Source organism: Castanea sativa, chromosome 5 (genome assembly GCF_040712315.1).
Source record: "Castanea sativa cultivar Marrone di Chiusa Pesio chromosome 5, ASM4071231v1".
NCBI classification, from domain to species: Eukaryota; Viridiplantae; Streptophyta; class Magnoliopsida; order Fagales; family Fagaceae; genus Castanea; species Castanea sativa.
This window is the reverse complement of record NC_134017.1, coordinates 49654104-49667524: the sequence shown is the minus strand read 5'-3', so window position 1 is coordinate 49667524 and position 13421 is coordinate 49654104. Positions and strand designations below refer to the sequence as shown.

At 39.4% G+C, this 13421-nt stretch overlaps 2 protein-coding genes across 2 annotated transcripts; both read left to right on the top strand.

Annotated features, from left to right (window-relative positions):
- The first annotated feature begins 2641 nt into the window (after positions 1-2641).
- Positions 2642-3085, top strand: LOC142635343 (uncharacterized). Its single transcript, XM_075809523.1, has one exon. The coding sequence runs from the start codon at positions 2642-2644 to the stop codon at positions 3083-3085; it is 444 nt and encodes a 147-aa protein (XP_075665638.1).
- A 1502-nt stretch (positions 3086-4587) lies between these two features.
- Positions 4588-9568, top strand: LOC142635342 (uncharacterized). Its single transcript, XM_075809522.1, has 9 exons — positions 4588-5354; positions 5448-5636; positions 6088-6377; positions 6579-6935; positions 7227-7459; positions 7556-7697; positions 7875-8057; positions 8894-8987; positions 9115-9568. Exons 1-9 carry the CDS (start codon positions 4588-4590, stop codon positions 9566-9568), a joined length of 2709 nt encoding a protein of 902 aa, XP_075665637.1.
- The last annotated feature ends 3853 nt before the right edge of the window (positions 9569-13421 follow it).

Below are 13421 nucleotides of genomic sequence, written 5' to 3'. Positions count from 1 at the left end.
GGTCCTCTCCTGTTTGTGTGTTGACTGGTGAGGGAGGAAGCCTCCTTATTTCTTCCTCTTCTGTAACCGAGTTTGGGTATTAAAGTAGTTAAATGTATATTGTAATTGGTTAAGGTGGATGTGATTAGCCAAAGTTTTTCCACCGCGGAGTCAATTTTTAGCGTGCCCCTTGTCCTTGGGTTAAAGGGAACCCCCCACCCACGGCAAAATTTGCTGAATAGTATCTTTAAAAAAAAAAAAAAATTAGGTGAATAGCATGTGTTTGAAGTTATTTAGTTATGTAGACTGTTTTCGAAACTCGAGTTTGCTAAACTCGAGTTCCAACCCAAAATCGAGTTTAGCAAACTTTGGTTCCAATTAGTAGTTGTCTGACGTGAATTAATAAATAAATAAACAGTGTGGAACTCGAGTTTAATAAACTCGAGTTCTAACCCAATAAATACTAACCCCATCTATATTTATATATATTTAAAAGTTAAAGTGTAGCATTTATTCTTATTATGCTCCTGTTGAGCCACATCAGTAACCACATTATCCACCCATTTCCAACGTTCTCTCTCTTCTTCTTCTTTTTAACTCTTTTTTTTTTTCCTCTTATTAATTTCCCAACTTAATGCTATACTTTCACCAACTTTTCCCTTCACTTTTATCTTTTCATCTTTTCACTGCTATCTATCTTAATATCACTTTTCTTTAATCCCTTTATCTTCTTTTATTTTTTGCTTTTCTTATTCCCCCTCTTACTATAAATTTACAATTCTCAATTTCATTCTATACATAGTTTTCCTTCCCACACACATAAGATTACTTTTGTCTTTCAAATTTTTTTTGGACTTTTATTATTTTTCTTGTATTTCTACTTTAAATTGATAATTTTTGTATTATTTGAAATCCTACTTTGAGTTGATGTGATTAAGTTATGTTTTTAAGTTGTTATCTTTTTTCTTCTCTTTGATTTCTTAGATATTATCTTATTACATTATATATAAAGATAGTATACAAGAATATAATGTTATTAATGTGCATGGAATTTATATAATAAGTACCCGCATATTTGCATATTTTACCTCATTTTTAAGATTAATTTGTGACTAATTATAATCTATCTTTGTTTTAAAGGTTATAAAAGCTTTGCTGTTTACAAGAGTTAGTGGAAGACAAGAAAAATGAAGAAGAAGCAGAGCAAGTGAAGTGTAATTGACTATGCTGAAACAACAAGGTGGGGCCAATTGATTCAAGAAGCCAACTTGTAGAGAATTGTAATTTGCAAGGCTGGAAGGCGTGAACTGTCAGATAAGGAAAAGTAAAGACAAGAAGTTTGCAGGTTTGTGGACTTTCTCTAGTCCAACAATTCCCTATAACTTCACCGACATACAAGAAACAAACAAGGAATTTCTATTGGGCCACTTCGGTTTTGGTCTTTGTAAAGAAAAGCCTTAGGTCAGCCGCATGTGTTATGTGATTATAAATGAGCAAAATAACGCAACAGAAAGGGAGGCTAGTCCGAATTGTATTAGGAGTGATTTCTCTTATATAATGCTTTAGGTTAGTTTGTTTAAGAGGAGGGCTGAGGGCTGAACATATAGAGACTTGCGGCTGTGGCTATCTCTTTTGTTTTCTTCCATGACAGTTAGTTTTATTTATTTGTCTAGTTTAATGTTTAGTATTTTATTTTTGTGTTTTCTTTCAATTACTATGAGTAGCTAAATTTATATTAATTAGGGTTAAGGATGAAACCTTGTTAAGGATTATCAGTAATATTAATGTGATTTGATTTTTCCCACAATAGTTGTTCTTTAATGATTTAAATTGTTCTTGCTTCATATCAATTAACCACGATGAGATTCTAGATATGAGTTCAATCATGTTTTTCTCATGATTTAGGATTTATCTTAATTAGTTGAATACTTGGTTTATTAATTATTGATTATAAAATTGGATATCGCTCGTGATTTGTTTGTCAATGAATACAATTTATGATTTGATTTTTCGAATTGGATATATCTTGTGATTTGTTTAGCTACGGATACAATTGATGATTTGATTTTATACTTAAGAAGTGAAAAAAAACATGCTTTTGATTCCATGATAGCAAGATTGATTTCTAGATTATCGTGCAGTGAGTTGGGAAAAATTAATAATCATAAATATATGCTAATATGACTTACAAGGCGGATTCCAAAACCTTTAATTCATTTCCCTTGATTGTTTACATATTTTTATTACTTTATATCTTTTGCTTAGTTCAACCATTTGCTTAATTTTAATTATTTTCTTAGTATATTTAATTGCAAACAACCAATTTTTATTAAACTAGATTAGGATTAATTTGGTTAAGATTTGATTAATTTTCCTATGTTCATTCAAGTCCCTGTGGGTTCTACCTCGTTTTTGTCAAACTATACTTCGATACGGTTCATACATTTGCGAGTACTTTAAAATTTCACAACAAGTTTTTGGTGCCATTACCGAGGACTTGGTTAGGAAAATAAATTAGGTCTTAATTGAATTTTTCCTTCTACTAGTTGTAGTTAAAATTTATTTATTTTTAAATAGAAAAAAAATTCTTTGTGCTTGGTGTATGAGAACTTGGATACGTGATAAGGAAAATCATCTTGTTAGTTTTGATTATTCATCCACAATGGGAGAAATAGGAGATGATTCAAAAACTCTTAGGGAGTTGTTCTCACCTATAACCACCAACCCTCCATCTTGCATAGTATTGCTTGCGACCACTATTGCATATTTTGAGTTGAAGCCACAAATAATCCATCTTCTTTCTACTTTTCATGGATTGGATAGAGAAGATCCTTATATGCATGTGAATGATTTTCTTGAGATTTGTGCTACTTTTAAGTTCCAGAATTTCACTGATGACTCTGTTCGCTTGCGTTTATTCCCTTTTTCCTTAAAGGATAAGGCAAAAGCATGGCTTAATTCTTTGTCACCTATACCTATCACTTCATGGGAACTGCTGGTCACAAAATTCCTCTCTAAATTTTTCCCAATGGCCAAGACCAATGCTTTGAGGAGAGAAATTGCAGATTTTTATCAGGATGAACAAGAGAAATTTTATAAGAGTTAGGAGAGATTTAAGGACTTGATCTTAAAGTGTCCTCACCGTGGTTTTGAAACATGGAGACTAGTGCAATTTTTTTATAATGGCTTGACTCAAAAAAATCGTAACATGATTGAGTTCATGAATGGTGGTGGATTTTTGAGTCTTGTAGATGATGACGCATACAAATTTCTTGAGAATTTTTCTGAAAGTTCACAACAATGGGATTTTTCCAACCATAAAGAGAGATCTACCCTTGCAATTAAGAAAGGAGGATTGTATGAAGTCAGTGAAGATTTAGACATAAAAGCTAGGTTGGACAATCTCACTCGTAAGGTTGAAGCTTTAGTTTTAGGTAGAGGGATGAATTCTGTCAATCAAGTTCAAAGTGAAACATGCTCTATTTGTGCAAGTCCTATGCATACAACACAAATGTGTCATTTCGCAGTTGGGTACCCTGATTTTTATACTGAGCAAGCAAATGCACTAAATAATTATGGAAAACCATTTGCTAGTCCATTTTCAGAGACATACAATCCAAACTGGAAGAACCATCCTAATTTCTCATGGAGGCAAAATCAGCCTCCCACAAATGTAGGTGGACAACAAGTGCATCAACAAAGTCAATTTCATCCACCTACTCAAGCATATCCTCCCATTCCTCAATCAACTCCTTAGTTTGTAGCACCACCAAGACAACTATCATCTTTGGAGGAGTCTCTCAAAACTTTCATGCAACCAACTAGCCAAGCCATTAAAGAGATGAAAAGTTCCACCCGTTTGAATACTCAAGCTATTTCAAAGTTGGAAAATCAAGTTGGTCATTTAGCAACCCAAGTTGGAGAGAAGGAAAAAGAAAAGTTTCCTAGTCAACCTATACCTAACCTAAAAGGACAGCATGCCATCGATGGTTCTTCTAGTTCTACTCATGGACAAGAACATGTTCAGTCTATTACTACCCTTAGGTCTAGTAAGCAAGTTGATAATCAAGTGAAAATGCCAGAAGTGGAGGATGATGAAAATATTGTGTTAAAGGAATAAGGAACTCATAGTTCACATGATGATCATGGATAAAAGAAGGACAACCCACTCACCATTCCAATTCAGGATCTTAGTTCTCCCCTTGATAAGAGGTTTGTTCCTAAAGCTCCATTTCCTCAAAGGTTAATCAGTCCTCAAAAAGTGCACAATTTGGAGACATTTTAGTGGTTTTTAAGTAGGTGCAAATAAACATTCCATTTCTTGATGCAATTCAGCAAGTTCCTACTTATGCCAAGTTTCTAAAAGATCTTGTGACAATGAAGAGAAAGACCAATGTCCCTAAAAAGCCATTTTTAACCGAGCAAGTCAGTTTAATTTTTTAGAATAAATATCCAGTGAAATGTAAGGATCCACGATCGCCTACAATTTCATGCAAGATTGGCGATCATCTCATTGAGCGAGCTTTGCTAGATTTGAGGGCAAGTGTGAACTTATTGCCATATTCAGTATACTTACAGCTAGATTTGGGGGAGTTAAAACCAACAACCATGACACTTCAATTAGCTGATAGGTCTGTGAAAATCCCTAGTGGTATTGTTGAGGATGTGCTAATCAAGGTGGATGCATTCTATTTTCCTATTGATTTTGTTGTGTTAGACACTGAGCCTGCTCTAAATGCCAGTACACAAATCCATGTCATTTTGGGTCGCCCTTTCTTAGCCACATCCAATGCTTTGATCAATTGTTGGAGTGGTGTAATGAAGATTTCTTTTGGGAATATGACCGTTGAGCTTAATATCTTCCACATAAGTAAACAAGTGCTAGACAATGAGGAAATCTATGAGGTTGACATGATTGAGAGTCTAGTCCATGATACTTTCCTACAATCGAGTTATGAGGATCCTCTAAAGGCTTGCCTAAATCTTTTTGGTTGCAATTTTGATATTGAACACTCAATTGAAGAAGTCAATGCATTGTTAGATTCTGTTCCTCTCTTAAGTACTGATAGTTGGCAACCAAAAGTGATCCCTCTTCCACGTTCTTCATCCCCACCCTCATCTGCTGAGGAACCACCAAAGTTGGAGTTGAATCCATTACTTGACACACTTAAGTATGACTTTTTAGGTTCTTCCAAGACCTTACCTGTCATTATAGCTTCAGATTTGGATGACCTTAGGGAACACCAATTGATAAGTGTACTTCAAGAGCATAAGGAAGCTATGAATTGGTCAATTGCTGATATCAAAGGTATTAGTCCACCTGTGGTTATGCATAGAATTCACTTGGAAGAGAATGCTAAAACTTCACGTGAACCGTAGAGACGTCTAAACCTTATTATGTGAGAGGTAGTGAGAGCTGAAGTTTTGAAGCTTTTGGATGTGAGTATTATTTACCCAATTTCTGATAGTAATTGGGTGAGTCTAGTTCAAGTTGTACCAAAGAAACCTGGCATAACAGTTGTCAAGAATGAGGATGATCCATTAGTCCCAACTCGTGTGCAAACGGGATGGAAAGTATGCATTGATTATCATAAGTTAAATGCCATGACAAGAAAAGATCACTTTTCTCTTCCTTTTATAGACCAAATGTTGGAAAGGTTAGCTGGTCATGCTTATTATTGTTTTCTTAATGGATATTCTGGATATAATCAAATTCCCATTGCACCATAAGATCAAGAAAAGACTACCTTCACCTGCCCCTTTGGGACATTTGCCTACCATCGCATGCCATTTGGTTTATGTAATGCTTTTGGTACATTTCAAAGTTGCATGATTAGTATTTTTTTTCCTGATATGGTGGGACGATTTTTGAAGGTATTTATGGATGACTTTTCAGTATTTGGGTCCTCTTTTGAAGAATGTTTTCATCACCTATCTTTGGTGTTAGTGCGGTGTAAGGAGAAAAATTTTGTTCTTAATTGGGAGAAATGTCATTTTATGGTGAGAAAGGGAATTGTTCTTGGGCATGTCATATGAGAAAGTGGTATTGAGGTTAATAAGGCCAAAATAGATTTGATTTCTAACCTTCCACCTCCTCAATCTGTTAAGGAAATCAGATCATGTGGGTCATGCAGGATTCTATCAAAGGTTCATCAAGGATTTTAGTAAAATCTCAAGGCCCTTATGCAACTCACTTGCCAAAGATGCCCCGTTTGTATATGATGATGAGTGTCTCCATGCATTTAAGAGACTAAAAATTGAATTGACTTCTGCACCTATCATTCAACCACCTAATTGGAGAGTGCCTTTTGAGATTATGTGTGATGCCTCTGATTATGCAATTGGTGCTGTTTTAGGACAGTGGGTTGGAAAGGTTCCCCATGTGATTTATTATGCTAGTAAGACTCTAAATGATGCTCAAATGAACTACTTTACAATAGAAAAGGAGTTGTTTGCAATTGTTTTTGCCTTGGATAAATTTAGGTCCTATTTGTTGGGGCCTAAGGTCTTAATTTATTCGAATCATGCTGCACTGAAGTATCTTTTCTCCAAAAAAGATGCTAAAGCTCGACTTATCCGATGGATTTTATTGTTACAAGAATTTCATCTTGAGATTCAGGACAAGAAGGAAACTGAAAATGTAGTAAATGATCATCTATCTAGGTTAATCGTTGAGCACACTGATGAAAGTTTACCTATTCTTGAATCTTCCCCTGATGAGCAGTTGCTGCATGTATCCCAGAGACCTTGGTATGCTGATATTGCAAACTATCTTGTCACTAATCAAATGCCTTCGCATTGGACTAAACAAGACAGGTCTAAATTTCTGGCTGTGGTTAAGCATTTCTTTTGGGATGATCCATACTTGTTTAAGTACTGTTATGATCAAATAATTAAGAGATGCATATCTGAGAGTGACCAACAAAATGTTATATCCTTTTGTCATGATCATGCTTGTGGAGGCCACTTTAGTTCAAGAAAGACCGTTGCTAAGATTTTGCAATGAGTATTCTATTGGCCTTCCATTTTTCGTGATTCCCATGCATATTGTTCTGCCTGTGAGAGATGCCAAAAGTTGGGGAGTATAGGAAAGAGAAATATGATGCCATTGAACCCTATTTTGATTGTTGAGGTATTTGATGTTTGATTGTTGAGGTATTTGATTGTTGAGAAATATGATGCCATTGAACCCTATGAGTATTTCATGGGTCCTTTTCTTAATTCTTTTGGTAACTTATACATCCTTGTTGCTGTTGATTATGTTTCTAAGTGGGTTGAGGCCATTGCATGTAGAACTAATGATCACAAGGTTATAGTCAAGTTTTTGAGAGAGAATGTGTTTGCATGGTTTGGTACACCACGTGCCATTATTAGTGATGGAGGAAAGCACTTTTGCAATAGAGTTTTTGAGCAACTAATGAAGAAATATGGTATCACTCATAAGGTTGCAACACTTTACCACCCACAGACAAGTGGTCAAGTAGAGATATCTAATAGGGAAATCAAGAGAATATTGGAGAAAACAATTAATCCTACTCTAAAAGATTAGTTTTTAAGACTCAATGATGCATTGTAGGCATACTGTATAGCATTTAAGACTCCCATTGGAATGTCTCCCTATCAAATTGTGTATGGTAAGGCTTGTGACCTTCCTGTTGAGTTAGAGCATAGAGCTTATTGGGCTATTAAGCAATTCAATTTTGATCTTGACAAAGCAGGTGCTGAAAGGAAACTCCAAATTAATGAGTTAGAGGAAATTCGCAATGACGCATAAAATTGTGCCAAATCATATAAGGATTGAATGAAAAGGGTTCATGATAAAAACATCTTGAGAAAATCATTTGAACCTAGTCAGAAATTTTTTCTTTATAATTCTTGTTTGCATCTCTTCCCAGGCAAGTTACGATCTCGAAGGACTGGTCCATTCATAATTTGCACTGTTTATTTCCATGGTGCTATTGAGATTGAGAATACTAAAGATGGTGATATGTTTAAAGTTAATAGCCAATGTTTGAAACCATTTTTCCAGAAGTTGAAGAAGTCCTCTTGGATGATCTTGTTTATCAAGATTGATCCCAGTTGTGTTTAGTAGGTTTGCATTTTTTTTTCTTTTTCTCTTGTTTATTTTTTGCTTCTAGATTAGACTTTGTGTCTATTTTCTTGTTTAGTTTTTGATGAAGCAAAATCTTGTCGGTTTCTCTGGGATTCGTCCAGACGGTTCCTGGTTATACTCTGACGAACCTATGGATTCAAGAACTTATTGAGTGGTCACCGGTGTGGTGCCTGCCACAACACCTCCGATGCCAAAGTCACTGTGAAAGAAGGCAACAGTCAAAATATCAAAAATAACTTAGTATATGTTGTGATGCTGTGTCTACCTTGTATTGGTGTTGTGAGGACTTTATATACCTTTGTAGATTATAGCCGTTGGGGTATTAATGTCTCCCCTGGTAACGTCTTTGGCGGAGTAATGGGTTTTAATGTGTCCCGCTGGTTCGTCCAGCTGGTCCTGTAACGGTCCGGGATATTATTGGCAGCATTGGATGGCCTTAATGTTCTCGTCAACGACGCGGACGGTCGGTCAGGTTCGTCTATAGAGGCGGACTCGTCTGTATTCAACTTCGTCAGTCCCATCAGCTGCCCCCCGGGTTCCATGGTCGTCGGTGAGTTTCCTGACGGCCGTAGGAGACGAAAAGTTTTTCCTCCTTTTTTTTTTTTTGACCTTTGGGATTTTGTGCCGCATTGAATGCATAGTGGCGGCGTTACGTGGGTCGTGGCCACGTGGCACGATGTGGTTGGAGAAGGCCTATGCCCATGTGACCCTTGGGTTTCCTGCCAATTTTCGGTTTTTCCTCCTTTTGGTTTTTAAACTCCTCTTTTCCTTCTTTACCTTTCATTTTCTCCCAAATTTCAGTTTATCCCTTTGAGCATCTTCTTCATCTATTTCTTCACTTCTTTCTGAGTTGGTGCGTGTTTGGTCGCTGCGCTTCTCACTTCTCTTCTTTGAGGTAAGCTTTTTCTTCTTCTTCCTTTTTCTTTTTCTCTTTGCAAATATTTGATTTCCTTTCGGTTTCTGTTTCTTGGTTTTTTCTGTGTTTTTTTTGTTTTCCTATTTTCTTTTTGTGGCGATTTTAGTACTTTCCTGTTTGCCTGGAAGTCCATGGTTAGTAATTTAAAGGTTAGAGAAGCTTGTCCTTTGATTTCCTTTATCTTCGCTCGCTTAGGGGGGTCTTTAGGCGTTTCTCCCAATTTGGGGGGTTTTGTCTTTGAGGGTAGCAGCTTAGGCGTTGTTTTAGGTGACTTGTTTCCATTGCTCCAAGAGTCGGTTGATTGGTTCGAAGGTTTGGTGAGGGAGCCACAGTCGATGTCTGAAGTTAGGTCTAGTGACCTCGAGACTGGGTTGTCGTCTAGTGGCGACCCTACGGAGGGGGACACAGCCATGTCGACTTTTAGAGAGGTTAGGGCTTTTCATGCCCTTGTGGAGCCGTGCGGGTTAGATTCTGACGCCGTGGGTAGGTTTAGAGATAGGTTTCAGTTTCCAAAGCGGGTTCGCGTTCGTCGGCCTACTGACGAGGATAGGGCTTGTTAGTTTTTTCCAGGTGAAGTGTGCTTCTATGAGGCCGCTTTTACTTGCGGGCTTAGGCTTCCCGTCCATCCGTTTGTGATGGAGCTCTTAGCCTATTTGGGGATTGCCCCTGGGCAGCTTATGCCCAATTCAAAGAGGATAGTGGTCAACTGTATGGAAATATGGTTGGCTGCTAACGGGGATATGATCAAGGTAAACGAGCTTGTCTATTTATATCATTTAAAAGAGTCCAAAGAGTACGGGTATTATGAGTTAGTACCTTGGGAGAGAAGAACCAGGATCGTCAAGGGCTTACCCTCGTCTTTCAGGTACTGGAAGTCCAAATTCGTGTTTGTGTCTAAGGACGATTTTGAGACCCCCTCTAGCCAGGACTGGGGTGAGATCCCCAGGTTGCTTCGTCGGTGGGGAACCCCGGCTATAGGTGCGTCAGTCTCCTCTCTTGTTTTTTTTTTTCTTGGGTGCCTGATGTTACCGTCACTAACTTTTCTCATTCCTGTGCAGTTAAAAGGAGGCCAAAGCTGAAAAGCAGGTACAAGGAGCGCGTTGAGGCGGCCATCGTGTATTCCCAGACCATTGAAAATTGGGACGACTTAGTAGATCCACGGACACTTGCTTTTTATAACCTCGGCCTTGATTCGTCCTCCTTCGTCCTGCGGAGCCTTGATATTGAGGGAAAGAAGAGTAAGCATCTGAGTTCGTCGGACTCGCTCCTGTAGCCGTACTCATTTGACTTTCTCCCTTTTTGTTTTGTTTTGTTTTTTGTTTTTTTTATTATAAATATTTTCCTCTTTCGCAGAGATGACGACTAAATTCAACAAGGGCATGTACAAGAAGATGCGGTCAAAGAAGGACGAACCTTTGTCCAACCTTGGGAAGAAGGTGGTCCGTGTTAAGGGGAAAGTTTCTTCTGTCACTCCGCTAGCCTCGGCCACCCCTGTGATTTCCGGCACGGAGACGACGAGGACGGCTTCTCCGGCCACCTCGGTTGAAGAGATCCCAACACCTGCTTCGAAGAGGCCTCGTACATCCGATAAGGGGAAGGAGGCTGCTTGCTCGTCTACCATTTGGGACGACAAGAAGCTGGCGACGGACCGAGCTCATGGGGTCGTGACCGCAAAAGACCTAAAGGTGTTCTCGGGTTTGACCCCAACTGAGTTGATGCGTCGTCACCTCCATAAGCTCGTCCAGGTAACCTGCTTGTTTTTAGGTGACGTATATATGTATGCCTTATTTATTTATTTATTTTTTACATAGGTGTGCTAGGATTAAATTCCTTCGCGTGTCTTTTTTCCCCCTTTTTTTTTTTTTTTAGGTGTTGGGGGAGGCTGTTCACCTTTCAACTAAGTATCTGGCTCAGGAAGCCAAGGTCGAGTCCTCGCTTTCTTGGATTAAGGTCCTGGAGATGGAGAATTCGAAGCTGAAAAGGGATCTGATAGCCGCGATGGAGGACGTTCACCACTCCCGGGAAGAGGTCAAAAAGCTGGGTGACGACCTTAAGATCGAGCAGCAGCTGGTTCTAGAAAAGGACGAGCAGCTCATAGCCGCGAAAGAAAAGATTAAGGTCATCGCTTCTAGGGCCATCGAGGGCTTCCAGCAGACTGAGGAGTACAACTCTGTGCTCTTTAGCTGGTATTTTAAAGGGTTCAAGCTTTTGAGGAGGTACTGCATCAAGCACCCTTTTGGGATTGACCTGGAGACGCTGGACATGGAGGAAGTGGATAGGGAGATCTCTGCTGACGAGGCTGCCCAAGCTGCGGCTGATGATGCTCCTGGAGACCTCCCTGCTGTTGATGTCCCAGTCGTCGAGGCTCCTGCTCTTGATGCCCCAGCTGAAGACGATGTCGTCCCAGACGTTTGAACCTGTTATCAATCAGCAAAATTCTCTATCTTTTTTCCTCTTTTTTTTTTTTTTTTGTTTGAGGTGCCTGATATGTTTAAGGCTCAATTTCCAGAACATCTAAAAAACTTTTATGTGTATTTTTAGCCCAGTGTTTATGGGTTTTTTGATGTATAAACAATGGCCTTTGGTTTTTAGGCTTTTATAATATCTTATCTACTTACACATGTTCTTTTGTATGTCAATTTCTTCGTGTCCGTCAGTAATGTACGTTCATCTGGTCGGAATGTTATTACTTAAGCATTTTCCTTTACTTAGGCGCTTTTTGTTTTTGCCTTTGTCAGTAATGTACATCCGTCCATGCGGAATCTTATTACTTATGCGTTTTTTTTTTTTTGTTTTGCCTTCGTCAGTAATGTACATCCGTCCATGCGGAATCTTATTACTTAGGCATTTTTTTTTGTTTTTGCCTTCGTCAATAATGTACATCTGTCCATGCAGAATCTTATTACTTAGGCATTTGCCTTCATCAGTAATGTACATCCGTCCATGCGGAATCTTATTACTTAGGCATTTTTTTGTTTTTGCCTTTGTTAGTAATGTACATCCGTCCATGCGGAATCTTATTACTTAGGCATTTTTTTTTGTCGGTAGCGGGTCTGCGGGATTTTCTACTAACGGTACCTGTATGAGCACATTATTTGAACCATTATTTCATTAATTTTGAGGAATCAGTACATTCTTGGGTTACATCTGTTGGTGGTACTTCTTCAAGTGTTCTATGTTCCAGGGTCGCGGGAGCTTTTGTCCGTCTAGGGTCTCCAAATGATAGCTACCTTGCCGAGAGTAGTGCACGACTCTGTAAGGTCCCTCCTATGTGGGATCGAGCTTCCCGTGGGCGGGGTTTTTAGTTGCAGTAGTCACCTTGAGTTTGACCCTTTTGTTATAGTATTCAGTCATCTTCTGTTGGTACTTCATCGCCATGTTCGAGGCCTTGTCTCTTGCCTCGTCTAAGCAATCCAGATTGATCCGAAGTTGGTTGTCATTGTTCTCCTCGCAGAATGCTTCTCGCCTGGTGCTGGCCATACCCACCTCGACTGGGATTACCGCCTCAGTGCCATAAGTGAGCCTGAAAGGCGTTTCTCCCGTTGGGGTTCTTGCTGTTGTTCTGTAGGCCCACAAGACATTGGGCAATTCTTCTGGCCACGCGCCCTTAGCCTCGTCTAGCCGGGCTTTGATGATTCTGAGCAGTGTTCGATTAGTTACTTCCGTTTGTCCGTTCACTTGTGGATGTCCAGGGGACGAGAACTGGTTCCTGATACCTAGTCCCGAGCAAAAGTCTCTAAATCCCTGGCTGTTGAACTGACGACCATTATCCGAGATAATCGTTCGTGGAATCCCGAACCTGCAAATTATGTTCTTCCACACGAAATTACGGATCCTCGCCTCTGTAATAGTCCCTATTGCTTCTGCTTCGACCCATTTTGTGAAGTAGTCGATGGCAACGAGCAAGAACCTTACCTGTCCTTTTCCCTGAGGTAGAGGGCCGACGATATCAATCCCCCACTGTGCGAATGGCCACGGGGAGGTTATCATCGTCATCTTTTCTGCTGGCAGCTTCTGGACGTTCCCGAACCTCTGGCACTTATTGCACCTTCTGACGAGCTCCGTAGCGTCCATCTGCATGGTCGGCCAGAAATATCCTGTTCGAATAATTTTGCTTACCAGAGATCTAAGCCCAGCGTGGTCTCCACAAATCCCCTCGTGGACTTCTCGGAGAATGTACTTGGCTTCCTCCTCGTTGACACACTTCAAATAGGGCAGGGAGAAGCCCCTTTTGTATAAGGTATCATTCAGGATCGTAAATCTGGCCGCTCTCGTTTTGATCTTCTTGGCTTTTAGGGCGTCATGAGGGAGATGCCCATCTTGAAGAAATGACACGATCGGTGCCATCCAACTATTCGTGCTCCGGATGGAAAATATTGGGAATTCTTCGATGCTGAGGTGCTTCTGAATCTC

What these genes read in the sequence shown, in the direction of transcription:
- LOC142635343 (XM_075809523.1), top strand. Translation starts at nt 2,642, where the DNA reads ATGGGAGAAATAGGAGATGATTCAAAAACTCTTAGGGAGTTGTTCTCA.
- LOC142635342 (XM_075809522.1), top strand. Translation starts at nt 4,588, where the DNA reads ATGACACTTCAATTAGCTGATAGGTCTGTGAAAATCCCTAGTGGTATT. An exon ending in CCATGTGATTTATTATGCTA is followed by an intron (nt 6,378 to 6,578) that starts GTAAGACTCTAA and finishes TATTGTTACAAG; the next exon opens with AATTTCATCTTGAGATTCAG. An exon ending in TCTCACTTCTCTTCTTTGAG is followed by an intron (nt 8,988 to 9,114) that starts GTAAGCTTTTTC and finishes TGGCGATTTTAG; the next exon opens with TACTTTCCTGTTTGCCTGGA.